At 36.2% G+C, this 20455-nt stretch overlaps 3 protein-coding genes across 4 annotated transcripts; 1 reads left to right on the top strand and 2 right to left on the bottom strand.

Moving 5' to 3' along the window:
- Nucleotides 1-773: 773 nt before the first annotated feature.
- LOC124301843 (uncharacterized) lies at nt 774-6010 on the bottom strand. Its single transcript, XM_046757346.1, has 9 exons — nt 5863-6010; nt 4189-5772; nt 3712-3805; nt 2597-3624; nt 2330-2486; nt 2067-2234; nt 1638-1950; nt 1228-1525; nt 774-1116 (listed from the first exon to the last, which is right to left on the bottom strand). Exons 2-9 carry the CDS (start codon nt 5644-5646, stop codon nt 1054-1056), a joined length of 3579 nt encoding a protein of 1192 aa, XP_046613302.1. The 5' UTR covers nt 5647-5772; nt 5863-6010; the 3' UTR covers nt 774-1053.
- Nucleotides 6011-6074: 64 nt separating this feature from the next.
- LOC124301844 (uncharacterized) lies at nt 6075-10200 on the top strand. 2 transcript variants are annotated; one of them, XR_006907566.1, is made up of 6 exons: nt 6075-6304; nt 6814-7541; nt 7692-7814; nt 8378-8545; nt 8735-9005; nt 9515-9651. XR_006907566.1 is itself a non-coding variant. In XM_046757348.1 (6 exons), the coding sequence occupies exons 1-6, from the start codon at nt 6265-6267 to the stop codon at nt 9791-9793; spliced, it is 1503 nt and encodes a 500-aa protein (XP_046613304.1). In that variant the 5' UTR covers nt 6076-6264; the 3' UTR covers nt 9794-10200. The 2 variants fall into 2 exon arrangements, 1 of the variants encoding a protein (XP_046613304.1); XM_046757348.1 differs by having other exon boundaries at nt 6076-6304; nt 8735-8899; nt 9515-10200.
- Nucleotides 10201-10591: 391 nt separating this feature from the next.
- LOC124301845 (interferon-related developmental regulator 2) lies at nt 10592-15804 on the bottom strand. Its single transcript, XM_046757349.1, has 6 exons — nt 15550-15804; nt 12724-13208; nt 12362-12588; nt 11922-12165; nt 11603-11821; nt 10592-11463 (listed from the first exon to the last, which is right to left on the bottom strand). Exons 1-6 carry the CDS (start codon nt 15581-15583, stop codon nt 11377-11379), a joined length of 1296 nt encoding a protein of 431 aa, XP_046613305.1. The 5' UTR covers nt 15584-15804; the 3' UTR covers nt 10592-11376.
- Between the last annotated feature and the right edge of the window lie 4651 nt (nt 15805-20455).

Raw genomic sequence — 20455 nt, 5'->3', positions numbered from 1 at the left:
TTCTTTTTGTTTTCCTTCCAGCACCGCGTGTACGTCTTACGGCTGATAAAATGTCGTCGACAATATCTTTACACGTTTTACTGGGATGCCCAAGCTTCCCCGGTTCCCGCTATTATTGTATGTAATATATAGGGTATAAGCATCCTGCGCGCACGTGCGGGAAGGTTGCGAAGTACGAAGAACAGAATTCCGGCAGACGTCGCATGAATGCTGCAGCAAGCGCTGTTAGGCAGTCCCTTACAGCTTTGCTGTTTGCTCGCTTGTTTTGCGTCGCCATACACCAATCATGCATTATTCTGCCGTATGGTGCTGCCGATCAAGATCTTGCATGATCTGACGGCGCATGAAATGCTACCTGGGTATTATTGTAACTCGGAATCGATTTTGTCTACATCGCTCGATAAGTTTGCACCTGTTGTGTTTTTTCCGGACATTCATCGCGGCACGACGAGAGTCAAAAAATTAATTACATACGCAGTTTTTTCATTGCTGCTGCGAAATTATGTTCAATAATTAGTAAATATTTTTTGTAGTAATAAACTCAGGGAAAACAAGAATATGTAGAGTTTATTCCTCATTGGTCGGGGGAATTTCGGATTTCCTTCGCTCGACTTTATCTTCAATGACTCATGTAGCAAACGATTCGTATGAGTTGTGTACTTGTATGCGATTCAGGATTCGATCATGCATTGAATGACAATGATAATAATAAAAGTTCAAAGGCAATGAATGATTCGTTAGTAAAAATATCACGAATACACTTTAATACGAAATAAGAATGAGGATAAATTCTGACTTTCGGTATAAAAATAATTTAAAATCATATTCTTACATGGTTGAATATTTCACATATACATTCTCATTGACAACCGCAATACTGTTAATGGACTCTCAGGATATGGTGATCTTTGCAATTCGATATTTTTAGACAATTGTAACTACAACGGAGCTGCACTACTGGACTGTATTATATACTATCAAAAAATAAAAAATATTTGTATATAAAAAACATTTTTATAGAAGGAAACATTTTTGTAGAAGGAAACATTTTAATTACCCACAGTTCTCTTTATCTACTAACTTGCTGCCACTGTTACCCCGGCAAATCTTAGATACCTGAAAATACAGAAATATTCATTAAAATCTTTTAATAGAATAAACGGTCGTAATAAATATGGTTGCCACTCTTCAAGTGTCATTTGCATGAAAACACTTTGTTCTGCTTACCAGATTAAATGGTTTAAATTTAGTAGTCTGATTGTTCATAGTTTTCAAAGGACTCTTGAGTATTTGACTTTCACTCTTGCTATGGACAAATGGTGCCTTTTTTGGAGTATTTGACTTTACCAACGATTTCGTTGGAGAGCCAGAAATATCGAAGGTTTTAAGTGCCTCCTTAAAACTATCCTTCGAAAATCTGGCCAACGGTGAATATTTCGGAATGCTAGACAGAGTTGCATTGTGCCCCTGAGCCCCTTGAGAATTTCGTTTTTTTGGGGGAGACAGAGTTTTGTTGTGTCTGTAGCTACGGAATAAAGATTTCACAACATTATAGATTTATCCACACAAAATATTGCGTAAATTACTACGTATTACAGGGACACCAAATTCAAAGACAGTTAAAATCCTGTCCTTACTTTTTGGGCGAACCCTTGGAACCGCTGCTGATACCGTGAGTTGGCAATGGTGAGACAGGGGAGATGTTGCAGGAGAATCTTGGTTTTGCCATGTTCTTCGAAACCTGCAATTTCATTTTGCCACTCCTGGATCCTCCACCATCTGGTGTGGAGGACGCTACAGGTTTATTCCTTGGCGATTTTTTAGCAATGCTTATTGGAATAATGGGATTCGGAGTGCTGCTGGTCCCGAAAGTGAAAGTAGGGGGTACATTGGAACTTGATTTAGGAGGGGTTCTTGGTATTGATATATGTCCCTTTGAACCCAATGACCCTGAAAATATAAGCAATTGTTTGAGCGAAAAATCTAATAAAAACCAATTATTTCTAGTTTTCTATTCTAAAATTCAATGGAAAATTCGAACCAATAAATTGATGGTGAAATTTTACCTCGCCTCTGCATATTTCCTACTGGAATTAAGGCTTTCAAGGGACCTTTTTTGCTAGCACTTTCTACGATGGATTTCTTTTTCAGTTTATATATGCCAGTAACTCCGATCACAGATGCTCTACCTTTGCCTAATTCTTGTCCAATGGATGAAGATTTTTCTATCGTACCTAGGTAAGATAAGAACACAGAGGGCATGTCATATTTTGTAGTATAAAACGTGGCAGTGAACATTGATCGAGAGGAAGTAATTTAAATTAGTCACCTGATTTGGGAAGTGCACTGCAAGATGATGCCCTCTTAGTACTGTCAGAATCCTTTTTCTCTTTTGCTTTTGACAGAACTGCTGTTGGCGTACTATTACGTTTAGGGCCGCTCAGCGACATGCTGCGTTTGTGTAAAACCGGAGGAGTGCATTGAGTCTATATTGAAAAACAAGTTCGATGCATTTTAAATGACTTACAAAAATTTTAACTTCAATGTGACTAATTCAACCTAGTAAATATTTTATTTCATTATGAATTTTACGAACCTTCATTGTTGAGTCTATACTTTTTTTACGCTCTGGTTTGATCTCATTAGTTTTGGTTTCAGATCGCTGAGTATTATGTTCTGGCCCAGCTGCTGTTGTTTTTTGCGACAGAGCCTCAGTATTAGCCTCCTTTGGTGTGTCTCGATTTTTGGATTTCGTCGTTTGGCAATTCTCAAAATTCAATTGATTTGTGGCTAAGTTCAAAACTTTCCGTAAATTTGTGAGAAGTGAAAGTGGAGAAGACTCGTTGTTGCGTCCACCCAATATTTTACTAAGATTTGTAATCAGCTCCAACGCTTCTGCTTGATCAACCTGCACTTCTTTCTGCTCATTTTCCACTATATTAGAACTATTAGACTTTTCAGACAAGTTTGCCGTGTTTTCCTCAGTAGATGGTGAAAAATCGGGTATTACAGACTTTTCAATTTTGTTTATTTCCTTTTTATCATTTAAGTTCATCTCCAAACTTACATCATTTTGTATTTTAAGAACTTTCATACTATTCGACATTCCAGCAAGATCGTTATCCTCATGACTCTTTTCCAAATTTTCATGTCTTATATTTTCAATGGAACTCAATTTTGACAAACATCTCTTCGGACTCTTGCTTAAGTTATTGGTTCCCTGCATGCAGGTGGCCAACAACTGAGCATTGCTTTCACAGTTAATACCCAAGACTTTCTCTAAATTTTCAAGTAATGTTATTGCCTCAGGATTATTTTCTCGATGAACTATCTTTTCAAGATCCAAAAGTAATGTCGCAGCCATTACTTTATTCATGGTATGGTCTTGGTCAATAAATTCACTTTCTAAATCTTTGAATCCTTGACAAATTACTGAGTCAGATGGTTTGCTGCTTGCAATCTCTGTCGGGTTTCCGTTTTGATCTGAGTTTGCGCTAGTTTCACCTCTTGCAGGAGATACAGGCAGTTCAATTAAATTATCAACTACAATTTCATCATCTGAAGCAGGCAGGAAATCAAAGTTCCATTGTGAGGTTGACAGTAAATCGTCAGAGCTGTTGAATGCTTTAGGTATAAAAATAGAAACATTATTATATATTAAACCTTATTGTAAATATTAAGGAAATTAAATTCTTTAGTCAAATTACTTACAGCAGGAACTGAATTGTTCTGCCGCTTCGGCGAAGGTTCGAGAAAGTAATTTTGCATCCTGCAACACTATCGGATCGACTTTGTTGTTATTCTCCTAAGTAAAACAGTTAATACATCATTAGGCTGAAGCATAAATTTTCGAATTTCGATAATGATAATTTTCGAACCTTATTTTAAAAATGATCCGATGTGATTAATAAATTAATTAATGATACACCAGTGTACTAAGTCTGATAACTACATTAACACCAATGCAGAAATGACGCTGAAACTAGCCGGTGATATCCAGCAGGTGATATGTCTGGTAGAATTTCAGGGAGTGAGCAAATGATAAAATATCAAGGAATATATTCGAAAGAGTTTCCCAAATAATCTTGTCAAGTTTCATTGCTTGGTCATCCCTTTGAACCTTTCCACCTATGTTATCTGCTAGTTTCAGCGTCATACTGCAGAAAATAAATTTCAGTTTAAACTTACAATAAAAACAGAATCTAAAGAATGATTCGACACAGAGGTCGCATTGTAGCTATCACAATCAATATCTATCAATTTAGATTCTTTTTGTACATCATTCTCCTGGCAGTTTTCCATTTTGGTATTATCAGAACAAACTTCATCAAGCTGTAGGAAATTCTTGACCTTGTGATTCGGGCTGTACAGAGGCAACTCTCCGATGTTAGTGACTGATTGTAGTTTCACTTTTTCAAGTCTGAGAGCCAAGTCTGACATTCGAACAGAAGTTTTCAACGGAGTTTTCATCAAGTAATCTCCAGGTCTAGTCGTTCTTGAGACATTTGACAAATTGAGACTAGATTTAGCTGAGGAAATGCTCTTGAGCACTTTTGACGACTCACTGTCCAACATAAAAGCCTTGTTGTTGGTGCCGTCGGAGTTCATGGAAGACAGAGAACCATAAGAGTAGTAACTCGGTCTGGGGGTACCAGAAATTTTCGAAATATCAAGCAAGTCTGAAACGGTATTGCTACCAATATCAATGAATCCATTATTCATGAAGTCGGTATAACGGGAGGATGCATTTGATACCGATAAAATCGGAGGATTACTCGGGATATTTCTGGTCCTGTTGGTATCAGCTGTAGATTTGGACCTAGGCCGAAATGTGGTTTCCTCTTTGTCAGGAGACATGAGCAGAGGCTTGTTACCCTGTGACAAAGATCTTCTGTGCATAGAAGACTTGACTAACAAGTTTTCGAGATCTGTAGGATTTTGGCAATGGTCAGAGAAGCCAGAATCTTTGACATCAAGGATTCCCTTTGCGTTGTTCTCTACTAAATTTTCTTTGACTTCGGAGAGACTGTCATTCATTGCGGACTGATTCAGTAGGGAGGAATTCTCTGGGGATGGCGGCATCAAAGTGACGATTGGAGTGGCGGAGCTGTTAACGTTTTTGAAAGGTGATTTCGGCATCGAAGAATCTGAGCAATTATCCTCCAGCAAATTCGTGTTGTTTAAATCACTAATAATGCTCTGATTCGCACTTAAATTCCAGGACAATTTTTGAACATGATTAAGATGTTTGTTTAGGATTTCACCCATCAAAGGTTCATCCAGGGTTCTGTTTACCTTTAACACATCGGAATGTCTTCTGCGCTTTGGCGAGAAATCCTCTCGATGCTTACTCCTTTTTGCCAACTTTTGGTTGCTCTGATTGTTCGATTGCAGCGCCTTTTGCAAGATAACTTCGAATGGGTCATCCTTTTTGGCCATGTAATCTGCGGTCTCTTTGTACACTTTGTCGAACGGATTGTTCTCAAGGCTCGAACGTTTTCCATGACGAACAAACTCGACGATGTTCAGTTTTTTATTGTCGTTATTGTCGGCGACAATCGTTGGTCCGGGTATCAGAGGAGATGGGAGTCTTGAGCTAACCGAATTACGAGGGTCTGGGCTGTTTAAATCAATCAAATCACACATGACGGTTCGATCGTGACGTCAGCTTAAGTATATTAATAAATTCAGAACGATTTCGCTTTATTCAAAATAAGGAGAGCCAACTCGCCGAGTGAGTTTCGCCCGTTAAAATGGGCACGAAACATTAGCCTGAAACAAGATATTTTGTTTTTTCAGATTAGAAATACAAGTGTGGAAAGTGTGGAGCATCTTTTGTTCGTCATTGGAACCCAGGCTTACCTTTTAAAACAATGATTTGAAATGTACAACAATAACAGAAAAACATTCACCCACATCCAAACATAATTTTTCGACTCTCACGACACGAATCTCATTTTACGGTTAGACAGCATTTTCAAATAAGTTTTTACCAACGACATCTGACGTGCGTGAAGGGAGTCATAAATCTCAATGGTACCTACCCACAGCGAAATTCAACCTGGTCATTCGACGCAGGTTGGCGATGCTGAAGGATCAACGCTAGTGACGTGCGTCCGGTTATTTAAACTAACATGGCGCCAGACGATCATATGTTCCGGCCGCTTTCAATTTTAGTATATTTTTAGAAATATCATATATAAATAGTATAACGCGCACAAAGAGTGGTTTTAATGTTGTCGTTATTTTACGTTGAATTCAAACATGAGTAAAGGCTGCTGGAAGTTTGACGGTAATGATCAAGGTAAGTCTAGTTAGGTAACCTATTATAGGTTATACACAAATGTCAAACGGCATTGAACTGATAGCTCGATAAAGATCTAGTTTTTTTTTCTTTCTGCTTTTACCTTTTTATGAAGCAGTGAACGTATTTACGCAGCTAAATTGCACACCGGCCTCAGATTTTCAAATTGTTCGATAGTTTCTCGGTCATCGTTATCTCGGATCAGGTCGGTAACCAGACATTCGCTATATCTATTTAGTGTACTATTTTTACTAAGCAACGCCGAATCCTATTCGCCTATAAGTTTATTCACGCAATATTACAACACGCATCCCACACATGAACTAAAAATTGGCAAGATCTGGAAAACGTAAACTTAACTTAATGCGCAAATTTTCTAGGTTTTTTTATTGACTTGACGTCCAATTATACAATTCGATTAGTTTTTTGTTTGTTCTATTTTTCCAGAAATAATTTATCTAATAACGAATCCATTGCAAATATTCTTGTCAAACTTATAATGTTAACAGCGCTTTACATCGATATCGAAGAGGATTCAGATGATGTGAGGCAAAGAACAGTATACAGCTGTTGGAACGATCTTCCAGACATTTTGCTGGAAGAAATATTTTCCTATTTAACAATACGCGAGCGTTACTACGCCTCGCTTGTTTGCAAGTCATGGTACCACGCATTCAAATTGCAAAGAGTATGGTCGTTATTCGTGCTGGAAGACAGAACACTGACACGTGGAAAATTCAACTACTACAGTGGATGGGAGTATGTTCTGGATCACATGCGCACCTCGATGTGCCTCAACAAAGTTGGGAAAAATTTCCGGACCCTCATCTTTGAGCCGATGCTGAATTTCTACAATTTGTTTGAATTCATGAATATGATATCTTGGTACACCGAGAAGCAAGGGTCTGACAACACCTCTGTCGCTGGTGTTGGTACATTGATCAGACGATTAAAGTTCACATTTCCATGCAACATGGCTAACAGAGATGATCATGAAAGAATCAGGGTCTTTGGAACTGGAGGAAAATTACTTGAAGCTCTGAAACGATTGATGGGAAATTTGGCGAATCTGAAGTGCTTGGAGCTGATTGACTTGATGCTAGACAATAGAGAAGCCATACATTTATTGGACGAAGTTTGCACAGGTTGCACGGAAACGTTATCCAAACTTGTATTGATAAACGCAACGAGAAACAGATGTCCCTTGCTCCATGTTGGTGTGTTTCTGAATTTGAATGTGAGCATTTACCTTTTCATACTACGTTGTGAATCATGGACATAAGCCAGGAGTATGAAAAAATAAATTAGTCACTACTGGATTGAAATATATTTTCAACTTTTTCTCTCTGCTGCTTGCACAATAAAGTAAACAAAGAAATTGTTTCAGATTCTTGTCATTAGTCCTCAAAATCTTCACGAAGATGTAATCGAACTACTCGGCTACACAAAACTCCGACACTTGCATATTCTGCAAAATCGATACAGTCCTGTGGATTCAACTGTTCAGTTGGTAATATTATGTTAATTATTCTCACATTATAATGATACAATGTATTTCACTTGAACTTTTCAGACTTAGATTTGATTCCTGTTGCTGCTTGTGGTTATTTTTTATCTTAGTGTCCTTTATTCTTGGCAATTATTAGCTATTTTTTTTGTCATTTAAATTAAAAAAGTTGCAATATTTTTATGAACAATCATATTTTAACTTTATATGGTTGCCATTTTGCTTAAAGAAAGATTTGGATTGTGGTAGAGAGGATAAACTGTCCAAGGTACGGTCTTAAAATTTAAGGTAAATCGGTTGAGCAATTTTTGAGATAATACAGTCGCTGCAAAACATATCACCGAGTGAATTGATTGACACTATCTTCTATAACAATTCTTCCAATTTATTGATTTTAATTAAAAATATTGAAAATATATTTAAAATACGAAAAAAAAATACAATTGAACAGTTATTTGTCAATTTATAAGATTCTAAATTGAGGCACTTTTTTAGCTGGCTCGTTATATACATCCATTGAAAAATTTAGCTATGACAAATCTTATTGTAAATATCTATGTTTGCAGCCAAAGATTGATGCATGGCGCAAGATGAAAGCAAACAATCCTCATCTGCTGGTTCACTTCGAATTAGAGAGCTCGAAACCCACCGACTTTGCTCTGCCTGTTGATGTAGCACTCCAAGATGGAGCCATCCCATGCTATAGCATTGTTATGGATAATCCAAACACTAAGGTTGCTTGAGTACACTAAAACTAAAAACAGATAATTGATAGATGCAGACATGATATATAGATACATTTTTTTGAAAACATTACATTCAACATATTGCTGGAAAAGTTTCACGACTATTTTTCAATCAGCATAATAATTATTGATATTCAATAATATTAATCGAATGTTTTGTATACTTTTCTCCAACAGCATTCAGCATTTACGTTGACAACTCACGGAGCATACTTTGAATCTACTTTAAGAGTCTACGCATTTAAAGGATTGTCCAGATATTATCAGCATAAAAATTTTTCTAAAAGACTGGACGAAGCGCTAGTTCGGTTTTGCAAGTCTTGCCCGAACCTCCACACACTGGTAGCATCTTGTGTTTAGATTCTTACAACGCTGGCTAAGCGTTGGTTGCAGTCTACTTTCACACTGCACTTATGCTAACTGCGTGTGCTTAACGTTGTTGCATGTTGTGAGTCATTCTTTTCTGCTAACAAAAGCTACAACTAATAAACAACAAAGTCAACTTTCGTTTCCTTATTATCATGACGAGTTTTGAAAACATTTTGTAAAATAATAAAAGTAGTAAGGCTTTTTAAATCCATAATATGACTCGTCAAAACTGATGTCAGAGATAAAAACGTATTTTGGCTAATGATAGCATTTTCGATAAACGTTATGATCAATCAAAGGCGATTGAAGAGTCTGACCTTGTTTATAAAATTTTTATACCCCAAAATTTTCTACCAAAGAACAGCTTTACTTTTGCCTTTGTTAACGCTATGCCAATGTGTTTGGTTGTGTGGACTTCCTGACTAATGAAAATATCTTTTCTCTTAATATTAGATATGCTATTTTTTTACCTGTTAATCAAATACGATACCGCTAATGAAAGTCAAATCTTGACTCCTCTTTCTAATTACAAATTCACTGGCCAAAGTATTATTTTTGTTTGAAATTTATAATGTTGTTGCTCCTTAGATGGTTCGTGATAAAATATCGACGGCAACAATTCTCCAGATTGTAAAAACAGCAAAAAACCTTCGCTGTTTATTTGTTAGACGAAATGTGATACTGAAAAGATTTGATGGAGCCTGGTCAAAGATGAATAATTGGACACCAGAACATTATCAATGGCTAAAAATAAACAGCCGAAGTTATGAAGACACTGAGAAAGAAGTATCGAAGGTATTGGGATATCGATGGCACATGCTTTCGGAAAAAGAATTCAAAAACCAACAGCTCAATATTTACACATAACCAGCATTGAAACTTCACAGAATATGCATTTTTATGAGCATATCTCTTGTGGGACAAATTTGAAAAAATTATTTCCCATATCATTTGTAAATTTACGTTTCATTTGATAATTCAGGCTTATTGAAAATTTCTCCTGGTTGAAAGCTCACAACTTACAACCCGTCTAAGATGTAAGCTAGTTGTATTGTAGCATCTAGCATAGCTAAGTGTTGAAAAAGCTTTCAGCTCAGTTAGCTCTCTAAACTAGTCAGATGATGGGAGTACTACAGTGATAACCATTCGACCCAATTTTTGGATCAACATTGCCTTATCCACGATTATAGCGTGAGAACGAAAAAAAAAAAAAAAAACACTTGCTCGAATACACTAACTACTTTTGTATTGTTTGATTTCTGTTCTAGTCTTTATGACTTATAAAGGTGTGGAAAATTGCGTATACATATCTCGAAGCATCTGTGATTTTTTTTTTGTTTTCCTAACAAAAATTGTATTAATAATTGTAAGAACAATAGTTCTTGTATCATATCGGATTGTTATTAAATTCGACTGTTTGCATTTAAGTGTAAAATAAATGTTTTTAAACCAAAATTGACGACAGCTTTTTTATTTACGTTAGTTACGTATGAAATATTTCTCGTTTCATGGGTAACTCATTGGATAAGCATGCACGAACTAAAAAACAACTGTTCCAATCCTTGAGCGATTATTAAAATTATTCTGGTGAAGAATCGGGGTTTTAGTTTAACATTACGCGAATGTCGACAAGTATGGGTAAGAAAGTCTTAAAACTTGAGATAATAATGTGTAACGTACATAATATTTTTACAAAACAGTCTAAATTACATAACATATAAGTATAAAGTACATGAACTGTGCAATTCTAAGCAGTTTTGAAATTGTATATAATTAATATATACAGTTTTTTCTACACTTTGATTGCAGAGTGATCAATTTATAGCTATGTGAAAAGAAATAAATTTTAAAAAAACTTCATTTTCGTTAACTATTATCATGTATATCTATTACAATGTTAGGAATTTGTATGTGAAATTTAATTGGAACAAAAATTCAAGTCAATGTTGTCTACTGGATATTTATAATAGTTCAAAAAACAAACAAAATTTAATCAACTGACTTCTATCAACACGATGCCCAAAAAGGTATAGAGAGAATCTAAAAAAAATCCCAGAATAAAAACATTCACTACAGAAATTATAAATTCCAATATTTGTTTTCTAAAATCAAATACTGATAATAACTTCGAACATATTCGTTTGTGGATTGTTGAAGTGACACAAAGATATTCCATGATTTAGTCGTGCGATATTTTTGACTAATTGCCCAGAATGCAATGATTTTCACTATAACCTTTCTTTTTATACTATTTCCCCTCCAAGCAACAAGAAAAGCAAATCAATTATTGTATGTACAATTTTTTTCATTCACATAGTAGTTTCATAGTATTAATAACATTTGCTTGAATCTTCATTATTAGATATTAAGCTAAATAAATAGTAATTTCGATAATGCTATAAGATTGTGTGGATTAATTATTTAGTTGTGATAAAATAATAAAATTTAAATTAGGAAGCCAGAGTAGCAGAGCGTTTGTCCCGGTTTTTGTTGCGCTGCCTTGTCCGTGCTTTGAACGCAGCGGCATTTAAAAGATTCTGAAAAGAAACACAGATGTGTTAACTTTTATTCAGTAAAAGAAAATACCCTTGAAACAAGTACAAAAATTCAGTCTATCTAATTATTACTGCAGGTGAATGGGAGAAAAAATAATAGTTTATTCAAGTAATTGCTCACCCTTTGCTGTTTGGTCGCTCTCCTTTGTGATGATTGCGGTGCCATGACTCTATCTCCCAAATTAAAAATCTCGCGGAGAAGCTTATTTTCCCCTAAATGAATATTGAGACCGGGGCCAAGGAGGCGACAACAAGCCGTATACTGAACTCGGGTACACCAATCTTCCAAATAGAGAGTTTCATGTCCGAACTTTATTTGTAGCTCTGGAAACTCATCCTCCTAATTGAAATGAAAAAATAACAAGAAATATGAGAATTTCCAATATTGACGTGTATCAAGTTTTATTATACAAGTACAAACTTATCATTTGCCTGCTTACCACTATGTACCGCAGTATGTCTCTAAAACTGGCCTTCTGTTGTTTGCGATCTTTTTTGGCTCTATGCCTGTTTGAATCAGTTGCTAGATCCTTGAGAATTGCGATAAGATCTATTGCCCAGAATATTTCGTTTTCCTCCGAGTAATCGCGCCCAAGCTCAAATATTACTGCTAAAGCATCGCCGGCTGCTAGGCGTAGTTCCAGATGTGAAGATTCCAGTAATTCCCGTATCTGATTCAGTGATCTAAAGCACAGAATATCAGTTTATGAATTACCCAAGAAAATATTTCAATAGCCTTTATGTTTGAGATCTTATATTTAAACGAATAACGAGACTATTCAAATGATTTGAGAGTCTGTAACGTTCAATGTAGCAAACGGATGCAGACTAAACTGAGTAATTGCTGCAAATGGGTAGTTTAAACAGTTGTACAACATACAGCATGTAGGAGTCCGTTGTGTTACTACTACTAATCAAGTTGTGAACATCTGAAGATGCCATAAGCGTCAAAAGAAGTGTCCATGCTGAGAGAATTGTTGCCTGTAGGGCCGTAAGATCAGCGGAAGCAGAATCGTAGAATGCGGTCAAAAGTAGTTGCATAATTTCGATTGTATCTGCAGCGTCGTTGCCTGATAAAAATTGCATCATACTGAGGGTCCAATAACACTGTAAAAATAAAGAGAACAATATCAACTATATCGCGGATGCAAGTAAAAACTGCAGTAATTAGGTTCAAAAATTCACAAGTAGGATAAGTTTTATTTGCAATAATAGTATTTCTGTTAATTCAACTTTCTTTACCTCAGCTCTGGCAGTTGGTGAGATGGACTTGTTGTTGGCAGTAGATATTAAAACAGTCTTGAGATCCTTGACTATTATTTCGGCACTGTCAAAAGCTCCAAGTTGAACGCATAGTAAGCTAGCAAGTCGAGCAGCAGCAGATTGTTCGTCGCCTCGTCCCTTCTTGAGGGCTCGTTCTATGCTATCGGTGATTGTCATTTTTCTGTCCTCCACAAAGTCTGGAATGTATTTCATAGTGAAGGCCTTTTCTATGCCGTTGAAGCATGTTGTTCTTGATTTGGCACACTTCTGAGTTAGACCATCGATCGCTTCCTTCAGCTTTTCCTCTAGCGCTTCTTGCTGAGCTATTTCATCCACCTCATTGTCGTTGAAGTTACCATCATCCATCACGCTGCGACTGTCCGACTGACCGCTAGCAACGCTACAAGCGTCATTGTTAATCGAGTCGTCGTCAGACATCAGCTCAGCCCTTTTTCCGCCATGAGCTAAGACAGAACAGATTAAATATAAGAAAATTATAAGATGTGATTAATCGATTGTAAACTGATTGTAAAACTGTAGGAGAATAATAAGTCCATGCACAGTGTATCATCTGTCATCAAACTTCACATGCCCTTGAAAAAATGCATTCAATATATTTATATTCACTAGGACTTTCGGCACTATGAAAGTCATAATTTAACTTTGGTTAAACAAAAACTATTCTCATGTGTTGCTGAAATTAAAGGCCCTTCAGAAATACTGGAATAATTTGTGGCAACAAGGCATAAGAATAATATTTTTTAAGGTAACAAAATTTATGAGCGTAAAGTCGGGAGGTATAAATATTTATAGGGACTATGAATTGGAGGTCAGCACTTTTGGTTGCTGAACAGTAATAAGGTGAAACATTATTTGATCTGAAGTGTTAAAAGAGTAGAGCGATAGTCTGATATCTTGAAGGTTGTAATAGTTTCGTCATCCTTTTCAACTAAACTATCGAGTCATTTCTCATTCTGCGATCTTGTGGTGCCGTAAAAATAAATTCCGCAATCTTTTGATTGAAATATATTAGAGTGTTTCTACCAATTAAGTTGGTAACGATAATGTGGAACTTGTTAATCTGACAATCTGTGACCGCCTGATTATAGACCTTATTAATGGGATATATTCCGAGATTGAATATTTCCTGTTGAAAATAAATCAGGGAAAAAAAATTCCCCAAGTATCATGAGTGTGTTCATTAATCACTAACAACTGAGCAGAATTAAGAAAGTGAGAAATACATTAGGAAAACAAATGATTGAAAAATGCAACATGTTTACATGGCTGTGGGCCGCAAGTTTATCAAACAGCTGCTAGAGTCTGTATTGACAATTAGTCACGTTCACCTTGAGGATAGGCGGGAAGGAGAAAGAGAGTGAAACCCCTTTCGTAACATTCTGAAAAAAAATTGTGGCAAATAAGTACGGACCAGGTCTTAAGGCTTTTAAAAGCAGCTTTCCTGCATTAACCATGTTCTTTAATCAAAGATAGTGGAATTCCAAAGTCAGCTCAACGCTTGATATTCACTTATCAGAAATGAATTGTAAACATGTGAGTTAGACCCGCGATCCGTATGTTATATTCGATTTAGCCAAATACTAAAGTTATGATGGATGTTTTTCAATGAATTATTTCATTTCTGTTTAGGATGATCGGAACCCACAGCCTGAATCGAAAGTTAGGAACAGAGAAAAAAAATCTTTTAAAAAATCTCCAGCAACTTGGACATCTTAGATGTTATTTGAATTTTTTCGGATTCTTATTTGGCCATCATTGGTGGAAAATAACAGCTGGAGATATTTGAAATAACTTATTTCAATTTCCCAACTTTTGATTTCGATCGTGGTTTCCAATTATTCGTACAATTAAATCAATTATAATCGGATGCTATACATTATATCACAAAGTACGTTTATTGTGACTTGCAAAATGCCATAATAAGAATTCACAAGCATTCTACTTTATCGCCAGCATATGCACGAGGTTTATTTCAAAATAAAAATGTTCAAAGAGCTGTAGCTTCACAAGTATTAACTATCACATGTTACATAACACGTGGCTAACAGCTGTGCCAACTGCAACGATACACGCGTTAGCAGTTTTGTACAAAGATTGTATTTACATCGTCTATCAGTTATGACACTGTGGAAATTTTGCAGAATCCAAAACAAAATCGTACCATTTATTCACGTTGATTTATTACAATAATTACGAGATTAAAACGAATGCAATTAAAATACAATTAGTTTCCGAAGACTCTAATTGCTGGGAAACGGTCGAATAGCACGTCAACGCGATAAGGAAAATGATAAAATTCAGCTTGCAAGCTGAATTTGAAGAATGTTTCAACGAAAATTTTTATTGCGCCGTTCGGAATGGCGCATTGGCTAGACACGATCCACTGAAATTTCGGAGGCATGGAAGTCACATGGGGGTCAATACGATGCCTGTCTCGTGGCCATGAGCTATTCTGATCCTAGAAAATCGGATTAAGTTGGCCTGGCGATAAGCGTGTACGAAGAGTGAGCGAGAAAAACGAATGGCAAAAAAAAGTAGGATAATTTTAAATACAGCCAATTTACAGGGGTCAGGTGAAGCGGGACAGAAATTACACCGAACGGTGAGACGATGAATCATGCGACGATCGTCCTCGGCAGTAATAACAAAGTGTAATGCGAACGAACATAGCATATGTGGGGTAAAGAAAATATAACGGAAAATATTACAGGCAGAGGAATTTATAGGGAGAATTTTTCTGGGTGATATTATTCTGGTAAATTGGTTTGAATTATTCTTTCTCACCTGACGATCGCTTTTTGCTTCCTTTTCCTGGCATGGTGATTTGCCTTTTCAGTTACACAAATAATACTAGCGAAATGACTCGATCAAGAGGGTAAATATCTTGCACTATTGTTTTTCCTTCGTATACTGAACACGCTGTATGAATTTGTGATTAAAATTTGATAAGAACTCATTAACATGATGCGAAGTCTTCAAAACATGCACGTCGAGACAGCCAACGCCGGGCCTTCTCAGCTATCTTTGCTCTCGGTGCGATCAAGTCCGCAGCTCTTACGACTTCGCCACTCTCGGAATCATCCGAAGTTTCACGATTGTTCCCGAACTACCTCGCCGATGGAATGCGCATGCGCCGATCTGCTGTCACTAATCTCGTATACATAAATGACGACTACTGTCGTACAAAGAGCATTTCGAAAATAGAATTTATTTTCATTGTCAAAAAAAAAAAACTTCGCGTTGAAAGCCAGTAAATTTCCGTTGTACGCTGATATCTGTCTTGCAATCGCAGATTTCCGAAGTATGCGACAAAATCCGGAGTAACGAAAGCTGTTTGCCTCGGTCTTTCGATCCTTCCTCAAGGAAAGTTTCATCGCGTGACGTAATGTTGTGCTGCACAACTATGCAGGCGTATTTCACAACATCGCATCAGTTGTATGACGTATGCCAGCTGTGACGCACAACTTCAACCTACAGCTGACATTAAATTTAGTCTTGGAAAAGATAAATCACGCTAATTGTATATGGGGCAAGATTGGTAGATTTTTTGAACTTGATAAATTTTTATTTCGAGAGATAAAATTTTAAACATCTCAAAATTGGTGGTAGTTATTATGTCAAGTTTGGGAGTACTGCACGGCATTCCGATACAGAATATTTTCGTACAACATGACGATACTTGGAATTTTTACTACACGTTCGAAACTTGAATACGTGTCTGTGCTTACTGAGGCGATCAAAAAATTATAATGAAAGTCGTGTATAATTTTATGAACATCTGATGATGAAATATGCGACTTTTCGTATTGGCGCAGCTTAAACGCGGCGACTAAACTGTCATTTCGCTAGTCAAACCATGTCCTGAACATAAATATAATAACGTTACCGTCAGTAATGTCAATAATACTTCTCCTTCGATCAGTTGACATTTCTCAAATTTGGGATAAGGCCAGTTAATTTGAAAATAATTACATCATTCGAACAGAATCTTGAAGAGTGAGTATTTACAGATAAGATTAATTTTAAGATAATTCACGATTCAAAAATAACAATCACGGACTTATAGATTTTTGGGAAACAAAGTATCTAGACAGTCATCAAGGCCTTAAAATTTTCCGATTTCCATGATCATAATGAGGAAATCATAAGGATCGGCAGACAATTTGGATCGCGCCTAAAACTTTAGCTAGAATTGAGTAAATATTAATTCCAGATATTTCAACCTATTGGAGCAACAAGATTCCAGAATCACTTCAGTGCGAGGACCACCCTGATGTGGATACATAAGAATACATACGATTGAAATATTAAGACGGTAATGAAAATTTTGGAATTGACACACTACCGAGTGAAATTTTCGCCGGCATGAATATAAAAGTATCTGAATTATTATTATACTCGTTACTACGTTACCGAAAGCGGTAATTTAGCGCTTTTTTCAAACGTGGCAATATCCTCAGGAGGTCTAAGTATACCTAAAATTCAAGGCACGTTATTATCAACTTCTTTTTTATTAATTTACTTTTTATGTTACACGTCTGCCCACATCATTTACTTACGGATTTGATCAAATTTATGCTAATCAACAGATATTTCGTGATTTACAATGACAAACGCGAATCTTGCTTTCCTTTATCTCTCGCTTGAAAAGTGATCGGGCTTACCATTGAAAATAGTAATTCCCAACTAACAATGTTTGTGATAAATTAAATTTTCATACAAAACCTGCCGGCCTTTCTGGAATTCTGCAGAAATCTTCTGTACAGTTGCAGCTGTGCCCCACAGGTAGGTAATACTAGGAAATGGCCAATCGGCAAATACAGCTGTGTTCCGCAGGTAGGTATAATAAGGCTCATTAAGGGCTGAACGGCCATTTCCTACCTGCGGATTATAGCTTGAACTGTACAGAAATTTTGGAGAATTTCACGAAGGCTGGCAGGTTTTATATCAAAATTTAATTTATCACAAATATTGTTAGTTAAGAATTACTATTTTCAAGAATAAGCCCGACTGTTCAGGCGCGAGGTAATCGAAAGCAAGATCCGCGTTTGCCATTGAAAATCACGAAATATCTGTTGATTAGCACGAATTTGATTAAATCCACACGTAAATGATGTGCGCAGACGTATAAAGGATGAAGTAAATGAATAAAAAAAGTTGATTTGAAAAAAAACGTTACACACCTTTCAGCACATGAGTACGTAAAATTACAAAAATATTATTGGTGGTAGTATTCTCTTGATAGCCTGTTTTCTTCGCAAGTGCAGTTATAGCAGCGCTTCATGCAAATAAGTCAAATCCCCGTCGGTACTATTTTACCATCGGTGCTAAAAATTTGCACAATCCTCTTGGATTATACCGGCCGAGATGATTATCGACTACTACTGTCGAGGTCACTGGTCGTCCTACAGATGGCAGGGCTATCGATGTTTTACGAAAAAACGAGGATCACTTGACTGATATCAATTGTTCACTTTTCTAACGCTTTTTCGTCCTCGATACCGGTGGGTCTGAACTTGTAATAACCCGTGATAACCTGATGCCTGTACCAAGCAATGCTCACCGGACCTCGTAAACTCTCTAACGCAGGCTCTGAGAGAAGTGATTTTCGGACAGTAGGTGTTCACGTAGGTATCGACTCGGGCGGTATCATTAAGGAGCCAGTGCCAATTGTTATAATATCGCGTCGAATTCGTCAAGGATGCGATACATTCTTCAGCCCTTATTTGCCCTGCCGTGGCAACGTCTTCCGGCCACGACTGACCAGTAAATACACAGATTGATCTTACAAGTACTTTAAATTCGCTAAGGTAGCAGCTCAATAAACTTTCATCGATTATGCCAAAATTATTGGAAGCTGCTAATATATTTCGAATCACTTGATTTTGACCAAAAACGACGTTGAAGTTTAAGATTCCTGTACGAAGAGAAAGAAAAAATAAGATCTACCATCGATTATACAGCCAACGAATATAAGAAATCGTTCGACATTTTTTGTGTATTTGAATATAGCATGACGAACGAATGCTGCAACTTGACTCGGGTTTTACTTGGTGATGTTGATGACGTTAAAGATGTCCGCTCAGGCATCCGCGTTCGAACTAATCACGTCTCACATTTGCGCAAATTTGAATACTGCGGCGGGCGCGGGATGTTGGTTGGGCGGTTGATATCTCCTATTTTTTTAACCATTGATCCTGCCCCGCAGTTCCTTCCCTCCTTTTCTCCGCAATTTTTCTCCGAAAAGTTGCCGTCGTCATGCTCTCGACCTTTGAACTTGGAGTGAATGATGATTATGAACAGTGCCGTATACGTGGGGAATTTATTGTGAGGTCGAAGAAGATATTCAGGTCGAATTTTTGACTTTCGCCATGCTTCTATTTGATTTTTCTTATTCTCATAACCCCAAAACGCTGTAATTCAAACTGCTATATACAGACAGTTTGAATTCTTTCATTGCGTTTTCATTTTCAATCAAATTTTGTATTAAGATTCGATGCGCCGGAGCATCCGGCGTTCAGCTTGATACTTACAATTATACCGTCGATAAAATCATGAAATTCGGGGTAAATATTCGTTAACTAATCCTCTTTCGATTCCATATCAGTTCTAAATGAAGCGATGTCTTTGTTTATTTTTTTTTTCAATATTTAATCCAATCATATTATACAACATGTATGTAATGCATGTTAAACACGTGATCGCACGCAATTTAGGAAACGATTCAACGAAAAAAAAGAGGCGGATAACTGATAAAAAAAAATTGGTGCGTGTACTTATGTACGCGCGTGAGAAGTTATACTTCTTTGGCATCATTAAAAAACAATAAAACAAATAACGGATGTCTTACATTATATTTAAATAATCTATTAAATTTTTGTCTCGAACTTTTTATTAAATGTTCTATTAAATTTATTTCTTTATTTTGTAAATATTAAAAAACCAATAATAAATATTCAACATTGATAATTTAATAATATTTAGTATTAATTATATTAAATAATGATATTTTAATTTATATCAATAAATAATACATACGGATAACTAACCTCAATTATATTGAGGCACTTGAAAAAGTATTTTAGCACAATTTTTTCACTAATATTCACAAATAGTAAATAACATTAATCCAAATATTCAATTTAAATCACGACTGAATATATTTTATTGCCACATATAATTCGCACTTGTATGAAAATAAAACACGTGTTGTGACTGTAAAAACTAAAAGAATGTGGATAAATATTATAAATAAATATGAAAACAGTGATCAGAGGCGACAAGCGTACCAATATTAGCTTTCTGTTTTTCATAACGCGCCTAAAGAAGTATAACTTCAAAAATAAATCGTAGATTGAAAAAAAATTTGTTAATCAGCATTAAACTCGACACCGCTATATTTACACAAAATTATACATATAATCGACGGCTGAACAGAAAATCATCGTATCTTAGAATTTGGTTCGACATGTCATCGTATCGCAAGTTAACATTTCGTTCGCGAAAGCTGCGGAGGCTCACCATTGGTGTGAAGCTGCCACAGACACATTAGTCCTCCAAACATTAATTAACATTATCTTTTAATTTGCTTCATTCGGACCGACTATATCATATTCACAGAAAGATTCTATTTTCTTTTATTCCTCATTCACTCCAATTACCGACTTACAATCAGAAGTCGTTGGACATC

Source organism: Neodiprion virginianus, chromosome 4, assembly GCF_021901495.1.
Source record: "Neodiprion virginianus isolate iyNeoVirg1 chromosome 4, iyNeoVirg1.1, whole genome shotgun sequence".
NCBI classification, from domain to species: domain Eukaryota; kingdom Metazoa; phylum Arthropoda; class Insecta; order Hymenoptera; family Diprionidae; genus Neodiprion; species Neodiprion virginianus.
Note: the sequence above shows the minus strand (reverse complement) of the source record. Positions and strands in the feature narration are given on the sequence as shown.

Coding starts and splice junctions, on each gene's coding strand:
- LOC124301844 (XM_046757348.1), top strand. CDS start 6,265: ATGAGTAAAGGCTGCTGGAAGTTTGACGGTAATGATCAAG. Junction 6,305..6,813: donor GTTTGACGGTAATGATCAAG/GTAAGTCTAGTT, acceptor TAATGTTAACAG/CGCTTTACATCGATATCGAA. Junction 8,900..9,514: donor GCCCGAACCTCCACACACTG/GTAGCATCTTGT, acceptor GTTGCTCCTTAG/ATGGTTCGTGATAAAATATC.
- LOC124301843 (XM_046757346.1), bottom strand. CDS start 5,646: ATGTGTGATTTGATTGATTTAAACAGCCCAGACCCTCGTAATTCGGTT. Junction 1,951..2,066: donor AGGAAATATGCAGAGGCGAG/GTAAAATTTCAC, acceptor TTATATTTTCAG/GGTCATTGGGTTCAAAGGGA. Junction 1,117..1,227: donor AATTTAAACCATTTAATCTG/GTAAGCAGAACA, acceptor CTGTATTTTCAG/GTATCTAAGATTTGCCGGGG.
- LOC124301845 (XM_046757349.1), bottom strand. CDS start 15,583: ATGCCAGGAAAAGGAAGCAAAAAGCGATCGTCAG. Junction 13,209..15,549: donor AAGCAAAAAGCGATCGTCAG/GTGAGAAAGAAT, acceptor GTTCTGTCTTAG/CTCATGGCGGAAAAAGGGCT. Junction 12,589..12,723: donor CACCAACTGCCAGAGCTGAG/GTAAAGAAAGTT, acceptor TTATTTTTACAG/TGTTATTGGACCCTCAGTAT.